This window comes from Ammospiza nelsoni, chromosome 8, assembly GCF_027579445.1.
Source record: "Ammospiza nelsoni isolate bAmmNel1 chromosome 8, bAmmNel1.pri, whole genome shotgun sequence".
In the NCBI taxonomy this organism is placed as follows: Eukaryota; Metazoa; Chordata; class Aves; order Passeriformes; family Passerellidae; genus Ammospiza; species Ammospiza nelsoni.
Window position 1 is genome coordinate 38,624,372 of NC_080640.1, and position 24,290 is coordinate 38,648,661.

Below are 24,290 nucleotides of genomic sequence, written 5' to 3' on the forward strand. Positions count from 1 at the left end.
GCCGAGGGCCGCCCCCCGCCCACGCCTCTTGGTTTTTTAAATTTTTTTAATTTTAAATGTTTTAAAAAAATGTTTTGATTTTTTTTTTCCGCCCGCGCGATGGTTTCGTTGCCTTGTCCCCAGAGCCACCCGGCTGCGGGAGGAAGGAGGGATAACCCCGGGTTTAAACTCTCCAGAGCATCGCCGGTGGGGATGGCAGCGGGGTGCCGGTGATGGATGCACAGCGGCCGGTCCAGCAGGACCTGGGGGCTTTGGCAGTGAGGGATGGGGATGTGATGGCTTTTCATGGTGTTCCTCGGCACCAGCATCCCCGGAAAGGGAATTTCTCCTTCTTTCCGAGGATGCCTGGGAGCATCCCCACTCGAGCAGGCGAGGAGCAGGCAGTTTTTGAATTAAGTGCCGCAGGAGGATCGGAATTCACAGGAAATGGTTGTCGGCTGTGCTCAAAAAGAAGCATTTCTATAGGCTTCTTTTCCTCCAGCATTACGGGGTTGCTGCCGTGTGGTTGGCACAGCGCTGGGGTCGAGCACTGCCACAAGGAAAAGGGAGCGGGGCTTAGGATAAATAAAAACATGGCAGTTAGGTCCAATATCCGAGCATATTGCAGAGCTGTAGGGAGCGGGAAGCCTGGGGCTCGGATGTGGGGACACGAATGGGGGTAATAATTGCAAATGTCGGTGTGTCGGGCTGACGTCAGGAAAGCGAGGCTTCCCCTCTGCCACCTCCTCAGGCGTGCGTGTGACCCACCTGGGCGTGTGGGCGTCCCTAAAATATTCCGGGAAAGCCTCAACGGCGGCATTAGTAGTACTGATCTGTAGTGTTCCTGGGGCTTGAGCATCTCCCCAGCAGGAGGAGAGCGCCGCAGCCATCCCTGTGGGCTGCTGGCTGTGCCTGGGCTGGCCTCAGCTCCAGTGTGTGGGTGACCCACCCTGCCCCACTCGAGACGGGCTCAGTCTCCCTCGGAGAAAACCCAGCAGAGCTCCCCGTGGTTTCCACGTCTCCTTCCCTGCTTTGGGGCTTTTGGGGGCTCTCATGAGGAGCCAGAGGCTCAGCCTGCAGCCCTGCACCTCTTCTCCTATTGCCTCTCCTGTTGCCAGGCCCGCTGTGCTCCTTTTCCTGCAGGATTTGTGAGTGCTGCTGCTGGTGCCAGGCGTGCCTGCCCGGCCAGGGCCTTCCTTCTCCGTCTCGCTGTGCGTGTTATATTTAGAAGGCCAAGATAAGCAGGAGTGTGTGTGGTGGTGAGGGCGGCAGAAAGGCTGTGGGGAAGGCACAGAGAAACTGCGGTGTTCTGGGGGTTATTTATTGCAGGCTGGTTTGGCACCGTGGGGCTGCTATTGTCTGGCAGTATGGGAAACCATTCGGCCAGGGAGCTGTAAAGCATTCTTATGGATCAAGCTGGTTTTGTCTGGATGAGCGAAGAAAGAAGGAAAACCCAGTCAAAAAAAAAGCAGGCTGCTGCTTTTAGAGGCCGCAAGACATCTTTTCCTGTTTGTGTCCTTTTGGAGCGGATATTGAGCCTCCTCGGTCGTGGCTGTCCTGTGGGGAGGATGCCTGTGGCAGCTGGTGGGCTCCATTCCCTGCTTCCCCGTGGGGCAAAAGTGCTCCTGCTCCACCTCAGCGTGCTGCTGTGGGGTCTGTGCTCCATCAGTGTGCTGCTCCCAGGGATACGTGCAGGCACGGCTTCATTTCAGGTCCCTCCCTCTGCTCCGGCTTCCGGGAGAGCAGCACTTTCTGCTGCTGGTACGTGCCAGTGGCTCCGGGCTGCCGAGCAAGGCGTGGTCCCTGCTCTCCCCGTGGGGCTCCTGGGAGCCAGGCTGCCCCTCTGCTCTGCCACGGCCTGGTGGCACGGCGGGCAGGTCACCTTCAGGATGCTGCTGTGGGTCGCAGGAGGGCTGGGAGGGGGTTAAAAGTACTGACAAGCCAAAGCTGAGCTTTCTTCTTCACTTGTGACCTTCTTTTCCTTTTTTTTTTTTTTTTAAATTCCCATCTCTGAAATGCTCTGCAGCTGCCTTTCCACGGTGGAAACCCTGTGGAGGGGCATGGATGGGGCCGGTGGTTTCAGACCCTGCATCTAAGAGCTAGTGCTTCTCTACTGGCTCTGCTGTGTTTGTGTGTACCCCCTTGATTTTTTTTTTTTTTTTTTTAAATCGTCATTATTGGAATGTTTTTCAAGATGAGTCCTGGCAGGGTGGAGGTGTAGAGTTGGAGGAAGGGGTTGCTCATAGTGGCCCCTGCAAGGAGGGAGTGTTTTCCAGTGAAACCACTCAGAATTGGCACTTCCATGCTGCTGGGCACTGTGCCATGCCCTGTGCTGTATGAGTACGCATGTGGTCCAAGCAGCTTAAGTCATCCAGATGTTTTTGCAGACACCTGTCACCTGAACGTTTGTGGCATTGTGGCGACAGAGCAGGAGCTCAGCACCCTGGCTCAGACAGGGCGCTTGGCCCAAACTCAGCTGTGGCCCCCGTTGCTCTGCAGGGCCGGTTCCCTTCCTGAGGGGCGAGGGAAACACAGAGCGTACCTGTGCCGCTGCCCCGTGTGGGGAGAGCTTTGTACAGCTTTGCAAAGCTGCCTTTTGTTCCCAGCAGGCTCGTACCTGCCCCGGCACAGGGAGCCTGCAGGTGTTGCCTGGTTTCTGTCTGTCAGGGGAACAATATGTTTTTGTTGCCTTACCTGAGCGAAGGAAAAGATCTTGCCATTCAGGAAGGAGGACGTGTGGATGTTTAACCTTGAAAAAAACGTGTTGGAATGTAGTATAAAATGTAACAACTAGTATCCAGAAGAGCCCTGTGTTGGTGACCCGCCCCTACAAAGGCTTTTTAGGAACCGATCTGATAAATCATCAGTAAGCGCAAACAATTTCCAAATGTCTAAACTACTTGTTTTAACCTGCTTTGGCTCCTGATGAATCTTCCTCATGCTGAAAGGAGTATGATTAGCTCTGCAGAAAAATGTTTTCGTGGTGAAGGGTTTTGGCATGAAGGTAAAATAGGTGCTGATGATTTCTGAAATTGTTCTGGGTGTGCTCTCTTCTTGGATGCCACTGACTGCTGTCAGTGTCTGGGGATGGAGGCGTGTGTTTAAGGAATGGCCTTTAAGCTTAAGCTAAAGGCACGGCCTGTTTAATATGTAATTATTCACGACTGCTGCAGTGGCTGGATTTTCAGAAACTTCTTTTCCCCGAGTACAAACTGCGACCGGGAAAAATTATGTGAATGTGGTTCAGACGATGAAATCCTACTTTTAAAAAATTGCTCACAGATTCTGTCTCCGGTTTGTTTTGGTCTCTTTTGAGAAAAAGACCAAAAAAAAGTGCCTGAGCTCTTAGAGGAGGACTCCCATAGTGGCGGTGCGGGAAGATGCCCTTCCTCAGGGGGTGACTCTGGGGTGGCAGCTAAATAAAGGAGTGTTTCTGCTCCTTGTCTGGAATCGTTCCTGCCCTCTGCCATCCCCTGGCAAGGAAGGGCTGGTACCTGTCTCCCACGGGAGCCTCGGTGGGGCTGCTCCTGTGCGTCCTGGGCAGCCTTTCCACAGCTTGCCCCGGCTGAGCTTTGCTTTGTGATCGGCTTTGATTGCCGGCAGAGCAGGGAGTTATTAAACCTGCACGCCATAATCCAGCCTCCAGCCCCGCCTGCCTCGGGTTATTTATGGCTATTTGCCGGGAGTTCTCCCTTGGAGGGCTGCGCTGACTCCCTTGCTGCCACACTGCTGGAATGACCAACCCTCCTCCCGCCGGGGAGAATAAAAACCTCGCTTTCTTCCCGCTATTTTATGTTTTTGGTTTTCCGTGGTTTTGAAGCCGTGCCACGTAGGAGTGACTGTTGTCCCTCGGTGTCCCCGCCCCGGGAGTCTCGGCGGTGCAGATGGATGGCCCGGGCGCCGTGCAGAGCCGGGCAGGGGATGCTCCCTGCGGGGAGCGTCCAGCCCAATTATGTAAGGGCGCTGGCCGCGCTCATTGGTCTCTCACGGCAGCAGAAAGAGCCCTCCCTCCCTTTTGCCTCGCTGCTGAGGGCAGCGCAGGGGCAGAGGTGGGGAGAATGGGCTCGTCAGTCCTGACTGTGCAAACGCCACAACCTGCGCTCACAGCAGCGCTTTCGGTGAGCGGGAACCCTTCCGCCCTGCTTTTGGGAGGAGGATGCAGCGCTGGGGCTTTGTAGAGGGGTGTATGAGTCTGACTGCGAGCGGTGTTTACTGTAGCTTTCACTGGGAGAGCTGGGGAATCGTCCCTCTGAGCGGCAGCGTGGGCTGCTGGAAGCTCAGCCTGAAAAAGAGGTTGGTTCCTCCCCTCCTTTTTAAAGGGAGTATCCTCATGCTCTGACATCATGGCTTTACACACTCTGCTAAAAAAAAACGTGGCAGGGTTTGCCATGAGCGAGAGACCTTCTTGCTTAGCCAGACTCCAGCCTCTGCGTCCATCCCCACGGCGTTTGGGGCTGCAGAGAGGGCACGTCCCATCCATCCAGGATTTTATTCTTGGAGTGGAAGGATGCCCGTGGCTGGCTGTGGTTGTTGCTGTGACACAGCAGGGACGTGGGGATGCTGCCCTGGGGTCTTGCATTCGGCCTCTGTTGCAGAGAACCTGAGCTCAGCTCTTCTGGCCTTCAGCTGTACGCCTGCACCGTCACGTCACCGCTTCGTGGGGAAAATGCACGGTCTCGTTTCACCGTGGTGTTATCAATCACGGCATTGTTCCCCTGCAAGCCACGACGCTGAAAGGTTCACGGCTTGTGCAGCCTCTGGCTGTGTCCCCTGTGGTCCCCAGCCCTGTGCTTGGGGACCAGGCTGGATGCTGTGCCCAGCAGCGCTCTCCATGCCTTCTGCCTGCCTGTGTATATAAGTGCTGGGTCATGGCAGGAGGGTGCCTGGCTCAGGGAGATGCTGTCTTTGGGGAGACCTTGAGTAGGGTGGGCAGGAGTGCTTTCTGTATGAGCAATTAGATTGGTGCTGCTTTTATGGTCAGCTGGGGGTTTAATGAGATTTTGATTGCATTTCCTTTGTGAAGGGCATTATTCATCACTTCCCGTCTCAAAGTCCCTGGTATATGGAGTGCCTGTGTGCCTGTGTTTTACATAAAGTGGTTTTTTGTGGCCTTGGTCTTGTAAGACACAAATGCCAGCTTGGAGATGAGCTGCTCTCAGGGCTTCCAGAGCAGCCAAGGAGACACAGGGAGCCTTGGCACAGAGCTGGCCTGGGGTTTAAAATGAGGTGGCTTTTCCAGTTTTGCTGAGGACAGAAAACATGGGCAGGGTTGTTTTGTTTTTTTTTCTTTTGTCTTGCTAAGCTGCAAGCAAAAGGGATCCCAAAGGTGTGGCTTCGATCAGAGCCACTTGTGGAACCAAATTTCCAAGGCAGGTAAAGAAACAAGGCAAGAATAGACTGGCAACTGAGGCAAAAAGGGTGGGTGGTGTGTTTGGCAAGAACCCCTCCAGGCCATGTTGTATTTTTCAGGCATCAAAGCATCTCTCAGTCTTCCTGACAGTGAAGGTGGTTGTAATATTATGGAAAGCAATATTGTTGGAAAACTAGAAGTGCCTCCTTTTTCCAAGGAGGTAAAGCAAGCTCCTGTCATTGGAAGCTGCAAGGGAGAAGTCAACAACTTTTGATGTTTTGTCATGAGGAGGAAGGTGCCACCTGCTCACAGTCAAGTTCTGTCTTTGCAGACCCTCTGTTCGTTGTAGCTTTGGAATGGGATAGGGAGAGTGGTCTCTCATCAAAATAATTTCTCAGCGTGTGATGTAGCCCCAAAACCACTGTGGCGAGTCATTGCCAGTGTGAGGCTTTAAGCACAAAGCACCCCTGACACCCACATCTCCCCAGCTGGGACAAGGTGCCAAAAGAGGGATTTTTAGCTCCAGCCGTTCAGCTCATGGACAGTCAGGAGAGCTGAGAAGTGGGGCAAGGGCTGGAGGTGGTGGTGGAAAGATGGTTTTGTGTGGGAGTGAGGAGGCAAATCGATGTGGGGCTGCCATGGGATGACAGTAGGATGGAGCTCACCTCGGGAGGCCTTGGACTCGTACGTTCTGTGTGATTTTGAGTCAGAAAATAAGGCATGAGGCTGTGTCCTGAGCTTGGCCAGAGCCCTGGGGCCGTGCTGGGGCTGCAGCAGCCTTGCAGTGAAAGAGAGGGCAGCCCTTGATGCCGGGGTGCTGTGTGTCCCCCCCAGATTGACAAGTACCTCTACGCCATGCGGCTCTCGGACGAAACGCTGCTGGACGTCATGGCTCGCTTCAGGAGGGAGATGAAGAACGGCCTCTCCAGGGATTTCAACCCCACAGCCACTGTGAAGATGCTTCCCACCTTCGTGAGGTCCATTCCTGACGGCTCAGGTAAGCAGCTGAGGGCGTGTTCTCCGTAGTCAGCACATTTGTTGGAAATGCACAATGTCCTACCAAGAACAAGAGGGATTTGCTTCCTGGCGAGCCCAGACAGCATCTCGAGGGCAGCCTCCCCTCTGTGTGCAGGTCTGTTCCCACTGATTTTGTGATTCCTTTGTCAAAGGCACTTTGGTGCCAATGGAAGGGCCCTTCCCGGCAGTCATTCGCTATCCCTCAGTACATTTACTCTGAGACCTGTCTGCCGGCAGTCAGTACTTCACACAGATGATTTTTGATTCATGCAGTTCACACTCACATGACCTAGAGTCCTAAATACAGTGGCTTTTAGTGATGTGCTGTTTCCTTTAACGTCTCCCCTTCTTATTTTTTCCCCAGTGGAACTGTGAACCATTACAGGCTGAATTTGAGTTTCCTGGCATTAATTTTGCATTTTGTAGCTTCCTCTTCTAGACTGCCTTGGTGGAAAACTCACAGAACTTGAGGAGGATGTAGCGTGTGGCTGCAAAGCTGCTGCTCTGTTGTGCTAAGCTTTTTCCATCTGGATGCAGGACTTGTTTTTTCCATGCCCACTGTACCAGATAAAAGTGGCACAAACTGCTATCAGACACCAAAAAGGTGTTATGTTGGTAATTGAGAACAAGATTGCCTCTGCTACTTAAAAATTACTATGTGTTTTAAAAAAATACCATATGTAGAGCATCTAAATGTATTTATAAACATTATATAATAGTGTTTATTATTTAGTAGTAACACTGGGTTTCCCTCTCATGTAGCATAAGCTGGTTAACTAATGTGGTGCCTACCACAAATTAACTAGTTTGGTGCCTACCTGTGTGCAGAGATTGCAAGACCTGCATAACAGAGTTATTACCTATTTTGAGGCTTTTTTGTTTGTTTGTTTGTTTGAGTTAAAATCGAGAATTTATTGGTGAAAGAACATGAGGCCAGGTGCTTTGTGTAAATTGGTGCTGCTGTCTGGCAGGTGGAATTCTTTGATAGCTTTGCTTTGGTGTTGCTTTCTGCCATCTCAAGCTTTTAGTTGAGATGTGACTTGCTGCCTGAGGAAAACCAAAGGGAGAATCTGTTTGAATCCTCTGTTTCCCTTAATTTAGCACTGCTGGCTGTTATGTTGAAATGTTGTGTTGGAATTTGCAGCCTGTTGAGAAAACCAGAAGCTGCCACACACACAGCTGGGTCACAGGCAGAGGCTGCACTCAGGGTTTGCACACGAGGTGACTTGAGGGCTTTTGTGTGGAATCCCAGCATTTCTACTGGGCTCCAAAATCCCTGTTTTTTCATTGATTTGAGTTCATTTGAGTAGTGCCTTGTCCCCAGTTCCCTGCTTGGTCAGGCACTGCTCAGCACCAAACCCGAGCTGCTTGCAGTGAGTCCAATGACTTTGAAAACTGTTCCATTGTACAGTCTGGGAAGATGAGAGGTGGCCCAGGAAAAGGAGGATCTGCACATGGCCAGGAGAGGTGTGAGAGGTTGAATCTGGCAAGATGAGAGGTGGCCCAGGAAAAGGAGGATCTGCACATGGCCAGGAGAGGTGTGAGAGGTTGAATCTGGCAAGATGAGAGGTGGCCCAGGAGAAGGAGGATCTGCACATGTCCAGAGAAGTGTGAGAGGTTTCTGAGCCCTGCTGTGAGCAGCGAGCAGCCCTGGCCGTGTGCAGGCGTGTCCGTGTGTCAGGGCGTTCGTTTCAGATCATGCATTACACACTTCCTTAACAAAGAACCTGGTGTGTTGTGCCCAGGGCACTCAGTTCCTGCTCCTGAGCCTGCCTGGCTCCTGCCAGCCTCTCCGGGCTGGGCACGCTGCTGGCAGTGCTTTGCAGCACGGGTCAGAGCAAGGCAGTGCCTTGCCCAGTTCTATAGCGATCTGTGTGTGTGTGTGGGGGCGGCTGGAGCCCCTTTGGATGGGTGTTAGAAATCAGGCAGAGCCATCCCGTTCTGTCCCTGAAAGGGCACGTTCTGAGGCCAGGTATGAGCAGTGTTTGCTCTGGGGGGGTGTTGTGGCGTTCCCTGCCCTGACTCACCCCCATGTGCCTGGCACAGCCGTGGCACAGGTGCTGCCAGGGCAGGTGCACAGCCCCTTCCCTCTCCCTCCCAAAGCTGCTGGGGGGCCCTCAGGGAGGTGGCTGCGTTGATGTGCCCAAAGATGGCAATTTGTGCCTTCAGCTGTCCCTCCGTGAAAGCCAGAGGCTGAAAGCCTGCCCTTTTCTCTGGCCTGTCTCTAATTACTGCCTTGTAAGCTCTTTCCTCTGAGTCCAATTATTATTATGGGAGCTGACTATTCAGAAAAATACTGTTGTTTAGTTTCAGATCTGTGCTTGTGTTCTTTTTCAACAAGGAGTTTGTGAGCAATAATTCTAGAGACTCTGGAGGTGTTGATGTTAGCAGATTTTTCCCCCCTTTCATTCAGAGTTGTTTAATTTACAAAAGCCGTGAGGTTTTTCAGTCCCCAGTGCCCAGAATGGTACCTCAAGCTAATTCAAAATGCTTTCAAAGTCCAGATAAATTCACAGCAGGTTTGATTGGGCCTTGGTGTTACAAAGCACAGATTAAATGCTGCTACTTGGGTTTAATTCCACAAGTGCACTAAGAGAAAACTCTAGTTGCATTCAGAAAGCTTTACACTCTAGTTCAGAGACCTTTTAAAGGGTGAAGGATGATTCTTAATAATTTTTTGCCTTGCAATGAGCTTGATGGTGCTGGAAATCAAGCACCCTAACCCGTTAATTTATTTACAAGGAAGGTATTTCAGAAGTGTAGTGTTTGTTTGAGGTAAACACTAAAAAGGGCCAGCTGGTCCAGTGTTGATTTTCCCATTAGTTCTTGGGGGTAATGGCCTGCACTCAACAGATGATACCCATAAGATAAAGCTTATTTGGGTATTTGGCCTAATGAGAAACTTGTGCTCGGTGTTTGACTTCCAGACTGGCTGCGGTGAAGTGGGTTATGCATTTTTTACGCTGAGCCAAATAAAGGGAGCTGCATCTCCATTTTGTGTGTGCTCATGCTTTAAGTGACATTTGTACTGGTGCAAAGCAGTGTTTAAAGCCACACTGCTCAAAAACAGGTAGGGAAGCACTGCAAGATCTGTTTTGCCAAACTCAGCTTGCCCATGTCTTGGGCAGCAAGAAGGACAAGTTGCATTGCAGTGCAGTGAAATTTGGAGATGTATTAGAAGCTGTGGGCTCCCACTGTAATTTTGCTGTGTTTTTCTGTATGGAGTTTATTGTTCTTTGTGGTTTCTCACATGACAGTGTTTTGTTTCTGTGTTACACCGCAACCTTGGAAATCCAAAGGGACATTTGCAGTGTGTTTTTGCCTCTCTTGTTCTGTTTCTGTTTAAGATCCTGTCCTGAGGGACACCTCGTGCAGTTCATCTGCTTTGCTGACTGGGATGAGGCTCCCAGAGGTGCAGGGGGTGATGAGGAGGAGCAGCTCACTAGGTCAGACTTTAGGAGTTTTGACATGAGATTGGACAGAACAATCTCAGAGGCAAGAATGGCTCTGGAAATGCTCGTGGATAAATTGCATACCTGGAATTTTCATGACAGCCTGGGGTCAGAAGGCTCTGGGAGCTGAGTGTGTTTGAGATAACACGTCACAACAATCTCCCCAGCTGCTTGAGCTTCTTCCACTTTGAATTTAGTTGGAAGTGGAAAAACAGCAATGTTAGGAATGGCCTTCACAATGTCACAGCTGATGAGCAAGATGATGAGAAAACTGCCTTTGCTCTGCTGCCCTCTGAGCAGCCTCAGCGAGCGTGGGGATGCCGTGCACAGACACAGATCCTTGCCAAGAGCCCTGGTGATTATCTGCAGCCTGGACACGCACTCCTGTGTGAGAAAGCTCTGCTCTCTGCTTCCCTACACGTTATCTTTTGGCAGACTTTGGCAATCCCTGTCTTTGCTCCCTCTTCTGTAGGGCACGAGATAGCACAGCAGGTCAGGCAAATATGTTTGCCTTGCTCTCCAGGGGTGCCAGAGGTGCCATTCCTCTGATAGCCAGCCCACGTGCCTGCAGTCTGTGACATTGCAGGCTGCTGGATTGGCTTCAGCTCTCTCCAGCACAGGGGGAGAGGGAGGTGTACCCCAATTGTTTCCTCCTGGGCAGATATTAGGAGCTCTGTGCAAGGCATCACAACTTCTGAGTAACTCCTGCAGCAGTACAGGGCTGGTTTTTTAAGCTGTCCTTTCTCTGACTTCTCTTACCTGTCTGCAGTTTGCAGTGAATCTCAGCCTTTCTGGACATGAGATTAGGGGTGGTTCCTCCTTTCATTACATCTGTGTGTAATTTGTTGATTTTAGAGGAGCCACCATCCGCTGTTACTTGCCAAAATGACACAGGTTTAGTTACAGCAAAAGGCTGCTCGTCAGTGGTCTGGCATCCCTTCATTTTACCGTCTCTTCTTTCAACATCTCTTTTGGGTCTCTCCTGAGATCTTTGCTCTGCCATCTTCATCATGAGATCTGGATACGGACTGTTCACTGTTTTGAATTCAACTTCTATGCTGTTGCCTGTGTGTCAGTGGTGGTTGGCTTTGCCATTGCACCAGTTAGGGAATTTAGGGAATCAGACTGATGGAATCAGGTTCACGTGGATGCCCTGCAGCTGCCACTGTAGGGACTGGACATTTGCTTCAGTGCTGCACTTAACCAAGCTTGGTGTTTCCCAGATTTGTGTTGCATGTGATTTTTAATCGCTCGTGTCTTGTTTTCCACATAGAGAAAGGAGATTTCATTGCACTGGATCTTGGTGGCTCCTACTTCCGAATCCTTCGGGTGAAGGTTTCGCATGAGAAAAAGCAGACGGTGCAGATGGAGAGTGAAATCTACAACACCCCAGAGGACATCATGCACGGGAGTGGGACACGGGTAAGCGCCTCTTCCTTGGCACATCTCTCTGGAGATTAGCTCCTTGGGTTTTAGAAAATCCCACAAGACTGAGCTTAGCTTTGTAACAGCTGCACCTACAGCATGCAGACTGCACCTCAGTGTCAGCACTGAAAAGGAGTAAGCAGTGTGACAGAGCATGCGTGGGTGCTGCAAAGCTGTCATCCCATGGGGGACTTCTGGATAAGAGAGGGAAAAAATGGCTTGGAAATAAAAATTCTGGCTTTTATCGTCAACTTACTTTGCATTAGTACAAATGGAGAGCAGGAAAACAACTTAGCCTTTGTAAGCAATGAGCATGACCAGCCCTGCAATTGTAGTGTTGGATGAGGGGTAGGAATCACCATGACAGCCACATCTCTGTGCTGGCAGTCTGAGCAACTCAGCATTCATGAAAAGTACAAGTACACTGAAAAAATTACGGTACAGGAAGCTGATAGAATGTGTTGGCACAGCTTCACTTAAGTTTTGTTGAGTAATTGAAAGGGTTTTTTTTTCGGTCTTCCTTGTTCCAAGAGTAGAAAATATTTGTATCGATTCACTTGGATTTCAAATTGAGCTCTTTGAAAGTATTTTTTTTTTTTATGATCAGGAAGTGGATTACACTGGCAGATTTGTCTCCGTGTCAGCCTAAGGCAAAACAAGTAATTTTCACTGTTGGAAACAACAAGGTTTCTACACTTTTTATTAGAATGAGGTGCTGTTCAGGAGTGTGAGACCTGCAGGAAACGTAAAGCTTGTTTCAGAAGAACAAGCAAAATAGGAGAGAAAGAAAAATTATGGGAACAGCATTTTTACCTTTCATATATTTTCTGTAGTCACCTTAATACCTTTATTGTCTGTGTGTAATAAGTGAGTGCAGCAGTGAGTGTAAGATGGCACTCATGGCTTGTCAGTAGAACTGATAAAAGCATTGCTGTCATATCTGAACCACAGCGGTGAAATGACCTTCTTGCAAGGACTCTTCCTAACCTCATTGCTTTGTTTTTGGGCCAGAAGGTCGTGCAGTGGCTTTCCCACAGGGTGGTTCTGGAGCTGAGCTGAGCTGCCTGTGGCTGCCAGGGGCAGGGGAGCTGGGTGGGCTGCTCAGAGGCAGGGTGGCAGCAGGGGCTGTTTGTTTGTCCATGGATGGGTGTCAGGAGCTGGAGGCTGACAGGAGCTGCAGGCTGGCTTTAGGGGATTCTGATAAGGGTGGTAAGGAGAAGCTAGGATGGGAGACATCAGGTCTGCTTTCTTTCCATGTCTTTGTCGTGTCTGTGTTTTAATTTTTCAATATCCAGAGGCCATTTGGCTGCTGGGAAGGAGCAGCGTGGAGCTCAGGCTGATAGGCTTTGTCATAGCTTTTAGGCTGAAAGAAAGGCAAGCAAGGCTTCTGCTGAGCCCATGGGCACAGTATTGAAGTGCCAGGAAAACGAGAGCAGAACTTGGAAGCATTATCAGAACAGCAGCTGGGTTTGAAGTTGTTCTGTGGTGATGTCCAGTGCTTGCTGTGTGCCCTCAGAGGGAAGCGTGGGGGATGCCCAGGGGGCAGACAGGCAGCTGATGATTTGGTTTGTGGCTGATGCCTATCCTTGAGGTTTTCTGACATGTCCGAGCCAGATTTGTGGAATACTTGGACTGAGCAGCCTGTGTAGGGTAGGCTGCTAATGATTCCCAGCAAGCTGTGTCATTAACTTTGCTGAGTTACACTCCTAAAGCTTAGTGCCTAATCAGCTTATTGAAAGATTGTGATTTATGGCTTCACCTCTCACTAACATGGTTCATTTTGGTATTTTCTACTTCACGGCATTCAAACTTCCAGTTTTGTCCATCTGTCAGGCATGGGCTCGCAGTTTTGCCAGTCACAGACAGTTTCCCATTGAAGTCAAGGGTAAAACTCTGATTCACTTCAGCAGTGTAGTAGCAGGTCTAAAATTTGTAGGAGTCCTGTCTCCTGTGTCAGCTCAGTGAATGGGAATGTACCTGAGACTTGATTTTGGTGTTGCTTTTTGTGTTCTGCCACCACTGCAGGTAACTTATGGATTTGTGGCTGTTCTCTGGATCTGAAACTGTGGTTTCCTTGCTCCTTAAAGCATCCCCACTGAGGGGCTTGGGTCTGAGCTTGGATCTCCAGTTGCTTGTCCAAGTCTCCTGTCTGCTGGCCAAATGCATCCTTGTGGAAACCTCTTGGAGCCCAAGAGGCAGCTCCTTGGTCAGGGGAATTAAGGCTGATCTGTTGCTCAGGGTCTCAGGCTGTATTGCCTCAGGTCTATAAATCAGACTGATCCTTTCCTCTTGGCTGTGGCATTCTCTCTGTCCATAATTTTGACATATGATAAAATATTTGGCTCACACTGTTCCCTACTGCAAATCTGTGGGTAAAAGAAGATTTTGATTTTTTCCTCAGTGCACCTTCCCTACTTTAATGAAATTTTACTGGATTTTTGTAATGTTGCCTCTACTGTCCAGTCAGAGTCATTTGGCACTGGTGAGGTTTGAATGTTAATGTGGGCATGGACACACACTTTAGTCTCCTCAGGAAAAAATATGAGTGTCAGTGGTAGCAAAGCCAATAAATGCCTGTCTTTTTTTCTGCTTTTGAGCCATGCCATCCCTCTCTGGTTTATGAACAGCAGAAGCACAGCCAGGCCCTGCATCAGACCCTGTAGTCCTGGAAGCAGTTGAAAGTTTAGTAGGATTGAGTATTCAGCAAGATACTTTCAGATGGGAAGCATAATCAAAACACAGACTCCTGCTGTTTCTGTGTTCCTCATGGAGAAGTTGCCATATTTTATTATGTAAATGTAGTTATTTTCCTAGTTCCTCTGTCCCTCATCTGGACAGCTGAAGATTGTCTTCCAGAAGTGCAGCAGAGTGCATTGCATTCCCAAGTTGTTTCTCTGCGTGGGCTCGGGAAAATGTCTTTGATTTGCCCAGGGCAATGAATGGCAACATTCTCCCTGGGAAACCGCTGTACTTTTCCTTAATCAAATCTGACCTCATTTAAGGCATGACTTTAAGGTGTTCAGTTTAATTGTAACATTACACACACTGTTTCTTGACCTGCTTTGAAGGACAGAATATTCCTGTTCATCCTTTGTAATTGCTGCAGTCTGTCTGTAGTACATTCCTGTCTCTCCAAGACTCTCAATTGTTCTTAATAAAGCTGTGTGGGCTAATTGGAACCAACAGATGTCTTTGTGCACTCCCTCCCAGTTATCCCCAGTCTTCTAGGCAGATTACCTCCTCTCATCCCACCAATGCTGTAGACAGGATTTGTTTCATTTTCTTTGGGTTTTTGTTTTTCAGGGAGTTAAAATGTGAGGCCCAGTTATATCCTGGGGCAGGCAGTGACTTGTTAATAGCTTGCCATCCATCTGTGGCATGGGTCAGTTGAAGGCATGTCTGGCTTTCTGGTGCTGGTAAATAGAAACCCGTGGTTTTGTTGTCTCAATTGCTCAGGCTTGATTTCAGCTTTGAGCATAGCAGTCTACCTGAGGGGTTTTCCAGGTGCTTTGTGCCTGCCTGGTTCCTGGCCTGGCTGACAGGGACACAGAGTGCCATGGTCACAGGTGCCATCTGGGTGGGAGTTGGTACCCACAAGCCTGGTGCAGGCTGCCTGCATAGTTCAACCTTTCAAAAAATGCAGAAAATATCCCCATTTTGGGTTGTTTCTCAGAACATGGGAAATATTTAGATGAATCCCTTGGGTTTCCTTTTTGTTTGCTTATTGTGTGCTTTGGGAATAGATTTGAGATGATGTTCTTTTGGGTGGCTCCTGCAAAGTGCTGGGTTCTCTGCTCTCAGCAATGCTTGAGTGAAGCAGATGTCTTCTCTACATCACTGTAAAAGTGCTCAACCTCCTCTGGGACTGGATCCCAAATGTTCTTTGGACTGGCTCCTTCCTGTTATAGAGAGGTTAAAAGAGCATTTCTGTTCTCATCAGATGTTAAGTGGAAGGGTTACAGCAGGCTTGAGAGCCACGAGCCTCTTGTTTTAGGAAGTGTTTTTATATGGGTGTAAAAGATGCCTGCAGAATTAGGTGTGTAAAAGGACAGTGCATTTCATAATGTATTAATTATTAAGGTGTTAATATGCCCTGCTTGAGAGTACTTTCATAGCTATGCCATTTATACATCTTTTAAAATCTGGAGAGCTGTTTTCCTCTTTCCCCTTACTCAGAGCAGTTTTCATATGAAGTTTGAAACATTTTCTCCCCGAAGCTGTATCTCTAATCACGGTGGTTTTATATTTTTCTTACAGCTTTTTGATCATGTTGCTGAATGCCTGGGAGACTTTATGGAGAAACAACAAATCAAAGACAAGAAACTGCCAGTCGGGTTTACATTTTCCTTCCCCTGTCGACAATCCAAGCTAGATGAGGTAAGAAGATTCACAATTTTCTTAATACACAGAAGAGCTGCCATGTCATTAAAGCAGTATCCCAGACAGGTCTCGTTTTGGGGATAAATGAGTATTATCTTTCACTGTCAGACTGTGTTTGTGTTTATGTTTCTGCCTGAAAGAGCCGGGTGACAAAAGAGGAGGAGACAGCCAATGTTTTGTGCTGAGCTCCTCAGTGTTACTGCTTACCAGGGCAAGGATGGGATAACCAGCCTGTGCAGTGACTGCAGAGATTCCCATGGCAAGGACGGGATAACCAGCCTGTGCAGTGACTGCTGACATTCCCAGGGCAAGGATGGGATAACCAGCCTGTGCAGTGACTGCAGAGATTCCCAGGGCAAGGATGGGATAACCAGCCTGTGCACTGACTGCTGAGATTCCCAGGGCAAGGATGGGATAACCAGCCTGTGCACTGGCTGCTGACATTCCCAGGGCAAGGATGGGATAACCAGCCTGTGCAGTGACTGCTGAGATTCCCATGGCAAGGATGGGATAACCAGCCTGTGCACTGGCTGCTGACATTCCCAGGGCAAGGATGGGATAACCAGCCTGTGCACTGGCTGCTGAGATTCCCAGGGCAAGGATGGGATAACCAGCCTGTGCACTGGCTGCTGACATTCCCATGGCAAGGATGGGATAACCAGCCTGTGCAGTGACTGCAGAGATTCCCAGGGCAAGGATGGGATAACCAGCCTGTGCAGTGACTGCTGACATTCCCAGGGCAAGGATGGGATAACCAGCCTGTGCAGTGACTGCTGACATTCCCAGGGCAAGGATGGGATAACCAGCCTGTGCAGTGACTGCAGAGATTCCCATGGCAAGGATGGGATAACCAGCCTGTGCAGTGACTGCAGAGATTCCCAGGGCAAGGATGGGATAACCAGCCTGTGCACTGACTGCAGAGATTCCCATGGCAAGGATGGGATAACCAGCCTGTGCACTGGCTGCAGAGATTCCCATGGCAAGGATGGGATAACCAGCCTGTGCACTGGCTGCTGACATTCCCATGGCAAGGATGGGATAACCAGCCTGTGCAGTGACTGCTGACATTCCCAGGGCAAGGATGGGATAACCAGCCTGTGCACTGACTGCAGAGATTCCCATGGCAAGGATGGGATAACCAGCCTGTGCAGTGACTGCTGAGATTCCCATGGCAAGGATGGGATAACCAGCCTGTGCACTGGCTGCTGACATTCCCAGGGCAAGGATGGGATAACCAGCCTGTGCACTGGCTGCTGAGATTCCCATGGCAAGGATGGGATAACCAGCCTGTGCACTGACTGCTGAGATTCCCATGGCAAGGATGGGATAACCAGCCTGTGCAGTGACTGCTGAGATTCCCAGGGCAAGGATGGGATAACCAGCCTGTGCACTGGCTGCTGACATTCCCAGGGCAAGGATGGGATAACCAGCCTGTGCACTGGCTGGTGACATTCCCATGGCAAGGATGGGATAACCAGCCTGTGCACTGGCTGCTGACATTCCCATGGCAAGGATGCTGTGGTGTTTTCCTCCTTTTGCTCCTTGTACCACAAATGAGTCAGCAGGCTCCTGGTACAGCATTGGTACAGCATTGCCATGGCAACGGTGTAGCAAAGAGCGCAGGAAAAGTTAAATCTGCACAAAACACACAGAGGTTGCCCTGTTAAAGCGTGACCTGCTTTTCCAGCTTGCAGCTCTCTAGGTTAGCCTGGTGCAACAGCCCCCCAGATGCTGGTGCTGAGGAGGGCAGGTGGGGCCATGATTTTCATTACATTTCATACTTGGGCAGTGCTGAGAGCTGAACCACGGGTGCTGACTAACTGAGGGTCTGAAAGCAGTTCAGAGCAGAGAGCTGCCTTTACCTGCATCAGTCAGAGGAGATGAGTTGATCCTGGGGCAGCTCTCCCACCTGGCTGTGGTGCATGGTGAGGCTCCTGACCACAGCAGAGCCGTGCTGGGGTTGTGGTTGTGAAGTTGAGTTGTCCTTGGGAAGGTTTGTTTGCTGCATGATGAAGGGTGCTTGTTTGTGGGCTGGTTTGCTCCAGCCAGCTGGGATGGAGTCCTGCTCGTGTGGGACAGGGGCAGGCAGCATGTGGGGGGCCATGGGGACACCCGAGCAGTGCCAGAGTGGAGTGGGGTAGTCACAAGGCAAGGGAGGGTTCCTCTTGAAGAGAAATCCTACACAACAAAAAAAATTATTGACAGTCTTGCTGATGTGTTTTGAGTGTTTGAAAAATGTTTTCTCTGGATTCTGTGGGCCAGGTTTGTTCTTGGAATGCTGCTTCTGTGAGGCTGTGCTAGCCTGGGTGCTGTTTCCTTGTGCTTGGGGAGCAGGAGGAGGCAAGGTGGTCCCTGTTTGCTCCAAGGGTGATAAGATGGGCACTGCATGGTTGGGCCCCACTCAACCCTGCTGCATTCCAAGGGCTCCTTCCTGCTGCCAAGGCTTTGCTGGGGAAGGAGAAATTCCTTCCAGCACAGCAGCCAGTCACGCTGGGAGGAGCTGCTCTTTGCCAGTGTGGTTTGACCAGTTCCTTATAAGAAGTTTAGTGAAACAAGGTGCCCTTTTTGCCCATGAAGGCTGTGCCAGCTTTGCCCACAGTTTCCCTGCACAGCAGCACGGGGCTTTGCTGGGTTTCTAAATGGTGCCCACAAGGGCAGCACATTGGCAAAACTTGCACAAACTGGGTTTGTGGTCAAGGGGTAGGAGAATATCTCCTGGTCTGGAAGGAGCTGCCCTGACCCTCTGTTCCCTGTAGCTGTCTCAGTTTGGAGGGAAAATTTGATTTTTAAGCTGAGATATGGGCAAACATACACTTGCGCAGTGGCTGCTTGTGCCTACAGGCTTCAGCTTTTCTGGTTTTTAGCTGCTTGGACTCCTGTTGTGGCAGATGTGAATATTGTGGTGGGTATGGAAAGCTGAGCTGGTTTGAGTTGTCCTTCTGTCAGTTGATTACTGTCAATACTCTTTTCTTTCTTTTATTATTATTTACCTGTGCACTGAATGCTCTGATTCAGGCAGGAATTATGCAAATAGCAAAAAATCAGTGTAGTCGTTACCTTGGGGGATTTGCAGGCTCCTCATGATGGTTTGCAGGCAAGGAATTCAATACCAGGATTTCCTTTTTTATCTGTGCTGTAAAGTAGGGACATGCATTGTTACATCTCCAGTATTTTCATTTGCCTCAACCCATAAGCACAATCCCGCAGTTAAACAAGCCCAGACAGATGGGAGCCCAGGCAGTGAATGTGCAGCAGCCTGATCCCCACTGCAGCTGAATCCTGGACATGCCAGCATCACATCCCTGCTCTGTAGTCAGTCCTGTACAGTCAGCTTTTTCTGAAAGCGCTCTATTTCCATGGCCCAAAAGGATTAAATGGTTTTCCAAGAAAAACTGTCGAGGAGTAGCAGGGAGAAGAGTAGGCTGAAAATACAAAATGCAAACACACCATTTTCTAGCAAGGGATGGGGGAAAAGAATTTTCCATCTTTCATCTCACTGTAATTAGGCTCTAAGATCACCAATTGTTAGAGGTCTGTCACAGACATCTTTTCTGGAAAACCCTTTCCTTAGGATTTTTCCTCCTAAGAGAAGCTGAGAGGCCTCAGGAACAAAATGTGAACATTGATTATCTGCTGCTGTGGAATGCAACAGGTGCATCTGTGATTGGCCCATGTTGGTTGTTTCTAATTAATGGCCAATCACAGTCAGCTGGCTCAGACTCTCTGTCCGACATACAAGCCTTTGTTATCATTCCATTCCTTTTCTATTCTTAGCTAGCCTTCTGATGAAATCCTTTTTTCTATTATTTTAGTATAATTTTAATATAATTTATATCATAAAATAACAAATCAGCCTTCTGAACCACGGAGTCAGAGCCTCATCTCTTCCCTCATCCTCGGACCCCTGTGAACACAGTCACAGAGGTCATGTGAGAAAAGAGACCTGAAGATTCATTTGAGGTATAAAATCTTGTTTTTAAGGAAAAAGAAAAAATCAGTGTGTGTCTTATGTTGAATGTTGCTGTGTTGTTTTCTCAGGGTTTCCTGATAACCTGGACGAAGCGCTTCAAAGCGAGCGGAGTGGAGGGGGCAGACGTCGTGAGGCTGCTCAACAAGGCCATCAAGAAACGCGGGGTAAATTGCACTTCTTTTTCTCTTTTAGCTGCATCTCAGCTTTGTCAGGGACCTCTCTTCATGCCACTCGCTTGAGCAGGTGGTCTGAGTGGTGGTGGAACTCTGCTTCCCTGCATGAAAGTGCGTGGGTTTGCTGGAGAAACGAGGCGGCGCCAGAGCCGCCGTGTGGAAGCCGTGATTTTCCTCACAGCACTGAGCTGAGTTGCTGCTCAGTGGATTTTTGCTGGCAACCTTCAGTGATTTTATCACTCTTCAGAAACTGAAGAAGTGCTGTGTGGCAGTGCTGTGGCTTTTCAGTGATACCGACACTAAGTCCCATTCCTGAGAAACTTGTTTCTCCTTTTCTCCTGGACTCAGCTGAGCTGTGCACCTGCTGTGCGTGGGAGCAGGAGAGGAGCTGAGCTGAGGAGAAGGGGATTTCAGGCTCAGCAGGCTCTTGCTCCCTGCAAGTTTCTCTGTGTTGACTTTATAGAGAGTCAAGGTGACCAGGTTGCTGATTTAAACAAATAAAAAGGCACTGAGCGTGAGAGGGAATGAATTTGGGTTTGCATGATGCTTGCAGCCTGGTCATATGCTGATTACTCAGCATCCAAAAATTCACTGGAAAGTGTGAAGTATTTGCTTTCTTTGGGCAGTTGTGGACTCAAGCAAACCTGAGTTTTGCCCTCTCCAAACAACATTACAGGAGTCAGTTACTATCATTAGACTTGGCAGAATCTCACACACGGAAGGACCTGGAAAGAAATGGCTGCATGTAATTTATTTAATTACATTATTTTAGTATGAAAATCTTCACTTGAAATAAAGCACATTGATGGTTGAAGTAAACCTATAAGAAATATTTTCTAGATTGATGCCTCAAGCAACTGCTTCAAACCATTCCATGATATTTCAGTGCAAAGTTCCTTCTCTCTCATGTATAGGCCTTTTCTTTCCTGCCTGTGTGCTTATGTGAGAGCAGGCCTGTGCTCTCTAGAGTGATCCTGGTGCTGTTTTATTGCTTGCATTCGTCTGCTCTCACTGCCTTCTTGGCTACGTGGGATGGGGAGCTGGCAGACAGAACAGGGAATATTTTAAAAGATGAGCTGTGGTATTCAGACAGATTATTTGTCTCCTGTTCCCTGTGAGACTCTTTGCTGAAAGGAAACCGGTGAGGAACAGGAGCAGCGTTTTCCAGAGCAGCCCTGTGGCCCAAGCTGTTGGAATTTGAAATGTAGGGAATTCTCAGAACTTTGGGCCTGACAGCCAAAGTTTAGAATTAAACACAGGATTTGATCTGAGACCTTGGGAAAAGCTTCCAAACTTAGGTGCTAGAAGCAAGAATGTGGATTTATAGTTTGAAGCAGAAACACTTTAAGCTAAGTGAAAGAAAGTTGAGAGTTTTAGAGTTTATAAAAGATATAAAAATGAAAGTAGCTACAAGGGTAAGCAAGAAGTTTAGAATGCAGTAATGTAGGTTTGTGTGTTATAATACGATTGACAAAGAAAGCTTACACTGTAGCATGAGTCCATAAGATGACATATTTAAGGATTGAGTCAGAAACATATATAGTGTTTTATTAGTCAATAAATCCTTAAAAGATCTTGTAACTAGGAGTCTTGTGACCTTCTGAACCACGCAGTAAAGATGTGAGCCAAACTCACCCTTCCTACCTACGTAGAAGATAAAAAAATAAACCGCACCATCAAAAGCAACTCAGAGCTCCTGTCTGTAACTCACTGAGAACTCTTTGCAAAATGCCCGTGCCCTGTTGCTCCCCAGGACTACGATGCGGACATCATGGCAGTGGTGAACGACACCGTGGGCACCATGATGACCTGTGGCTTTGACGACCAGCGCTGCGAAGTCGGCCTCATCATCGGTAACGCTCGGGGCGGGCGCGGGCTGCTCTGCCTCTGCCCCTGCCCGGCCTGCTCAGCACCTCCTGCTCTGCTTCCCCCCAGGCACGGGCACCAACGCCTGCTACATGGAGGAGATGAGGCACATTGACCTGGTGGAGGGGGACGAGGGCAGGATGTGCATCAACACCGAGTGGGGGGCCTTCGGGGACGACGGCTCGCTGGAAGACATCAGGACCGAGTTCGATCGGGAGATTGACCGCGGGTCCCTGAATCCTGGCAAGCAGCTGTGAGTCATCTGTGGACGTGTGTTTTCTGTTCTGTGCCCCATTTCCCTCTTGTGTTAGCAATTCTGCCGCTCAGTAAAGCCTTGCCTGTGGTGAGGCAAAGCTCTGGCTGGGCTCTGCTTCCCAGTGTTGCCCGTGGATTCGTGGGTGACTGCTGTCCTCTCCTGCAGGTTTGAGAAGATGGTCAGTGGGCTGTACATGGGGGAGCTGGTAAGGCTCATCCTGGTGAAGATGGCCAAGGAGGGGCTGCTCTTTGAGGGGAGAATCACCCCTGAGCTTCTCACCAAAGGGAAGTTTGAGACAAAACATGTTTCTGCCATTGAAAAGTGAGTAATGTATCCCTTTTCACTCCTGGGGCTTCACAGTGACTCTGAATGTTAATTTTCCTGCTCTTGTTGCTTTGTGTGCTGCATTGGGGATATCTGCCATTCTCTACTGCCTGCACAGAGCTGGCATGTGGGGACCCCCAGCAGACAGTCTGTGCCCTCCTCCCCGAGATTTCTCCCTTCTGTGTTGGGAGGAACTCTAAAGTCTGCCAGTCCACGCAGCTTTCAGGGTACGAGCTGCAGTACCTCTCTCACTGCTCACAGAGCTGCCACCCTGCAGCTAAACATGGCAGTGAGTTGGCTTAGTGCCTCCTAGCAAATGCTTGTGCTGCTCCTTGCTGTATCCCTGGGACTGCTGGGCAGGAGGAAAACAAGTGTGACAAGGCAGAGCATTCAGTCTCGTAGGCAGGGCCGGGTGCTGCACGGTGACCTCTGAGCTATGTGCCAGTTGGTTTCTTAGAGCGTCATCACCCCTTTGCTCAGTGCTCACAGGCTCTTCCCCCCTGTGTTTTTAAAATTCACATCACTGGGATAGTTTATACATAGTCATTGGGCTGGATTTTCTTTTTGAAATGGCAAGTAAGACTCCAAGAGAACAGCCAGTAACTTCTATAATGCCTGTTCCTCCTGCCACAGTTTATTCCTCTCCTTGCAGACCACGTTATCTGAACAGCTTTTCATTAAATTTTAGCTTTTAATTTGTTTTAACCACAGAGGTCTGTGTTGTGGACCAAAGTATTGTTGAACAGCAGTGAGAAAAAATGCAATTATTGAGAAATTCAGTAACAAAGAGGAAAAATTTGCCCTGAAATCCCACCTTACTTCCTGAAGAGGCACTTTGGTTATAAGTGGGGGGTACATGCCTGTACAGCTTCAAATTTCTAGCTGGTGCTAGCAAGATGCAAGAGTCCTTAAAAAGATGTATGGAGTGCACTTAGGGATGACAAGATATATATCCATTTTATTTTTGTGTGGGAAATGGCTGAGCTGGACAAGGAGAAGTTTGGCCAGAAGATTTGCTCTCAGGCTGGATGCTAATGAGGAAAAATAAAATGTAAGAGGCAGAGATTCATTGGGGTTGTAAAAGCCTGAAAAGAGACCCGTTAGGATGAAATTGCTTCGGCAACCTTTGCTTAGGGTTTTGTCTTTCACACTGGGCTTAATTTATCCAGGCATGCAAAGGAATGAGTGTGGGATTAGGTGTGCTGAACTGTGGGGCTGCTGCTTCATGCTCAAGAGAAGCCATTTGCAGTTTCAAGCATCACTGTAATGAAAAAACACTTGAATTCCTCCAGGTCCTCCCCGTGGTGTGGCTGCCGTGGTACCTGGGATTGGATTGTTTGTAGGTGGCACGTGGTACCTGGTACCTGCAGTGTTTGTAGGTGGCATGTTTGCACCAGGAAAACACGTGGCTTTAGCGGAAGCAGCTTTAATGGAAAGCTTTTCCATCTGTGAATGAATGCATGTTCCAAGCCTCATGGAGCGTTCTAGTCCAGATCTCTAGGAAATGTTCTTTCTGACTTTCTCAAACCCCAGGCAGGCAGGCAGGGACACCCATGTTTGGAGGTCCCCCACAGTCCTGCAGCCCAGCACACACCCACTGAGGAGTGCCCTTTGCTTTGCAGGAGCAAAGAAGGTCTGAACAAAGCCAAAGAGATCCTGACCAGGCTGGGGGTGGAGCCGTCCCCCGAGGACTGCATCGCTGTGCAGCACGTGTGCACCATCGTGTCCTTCCGCTCCGCCAACCTGGTGGCCTCCACGCTGGGGGCCATCCTCAACCAGCTGAGGGACAACAAGGGCGTGGGCCGCCTGCGCACCACCGTGGGCGTGGATGGCTCCCTCTACAAGATGCACCCACAGTGAGTGCTGCTCTCCTGCTGCTGGCACTTCAGCTGCCACGGGCTCTGCTTTGCAAAGGGGTCGTCCCTGGGCATCACCCAGCTGGGCTCTGCTTTGCCTGTTGTACCAGGGCATCACCCAGGTGGGCTCTGCTTTGCCTGTTGTACCAGGGCATCACCCAGCCAGGCTCTGCTTTGCCTGTTGTACCAGGATATCACCCAGCCAGGCTCTGCTTTGCCTGTTGTACCAGGATATCACCCAG

General features: G+C 49.5%; 1 protein-coding gene across 1 annotated transcript in view; it reads left to right on the top strand.

The window, feature by feature from the left end:
* HK1 (hexokinase 1) overlaps positions 1–24,290 on the top strand; it is a 39,708-nt gene that overhangs the window by 180 nt on the left and 15,238 nt on the right. The window contains exons 2-9 of the mRNA XM_059477546.1: positions 6,164–6,326; positions 11,072–11,220; positions 15,481–15,600; positions 19,642–19,737; positions 21,500–21,599; positions 21,682–21,865; positions 22,034–22,189; positions 23,815–24,048. Coding sequence (XP_059333529.1) covers positions 6,164–6,326; positions 11,072–11,220; positions 15,481–15,600; positions 19,642–19,737; positions 21,500–21,599; positions 21,682–21,865; positions 22,034–22,189; positions 23,815–24,048 — 1,202 coding nt within the window. The remainder of the gene's footprint in view (positions 1–6,163; positions 6,327–11,071; positions 11,221–15,480; positions 15,601–19,641; positions 19,738–21,499; positions 21,600–21,681; positions 21,866–22,033; positions 22,190–23,814; positions 24,049–24,290) is intronic.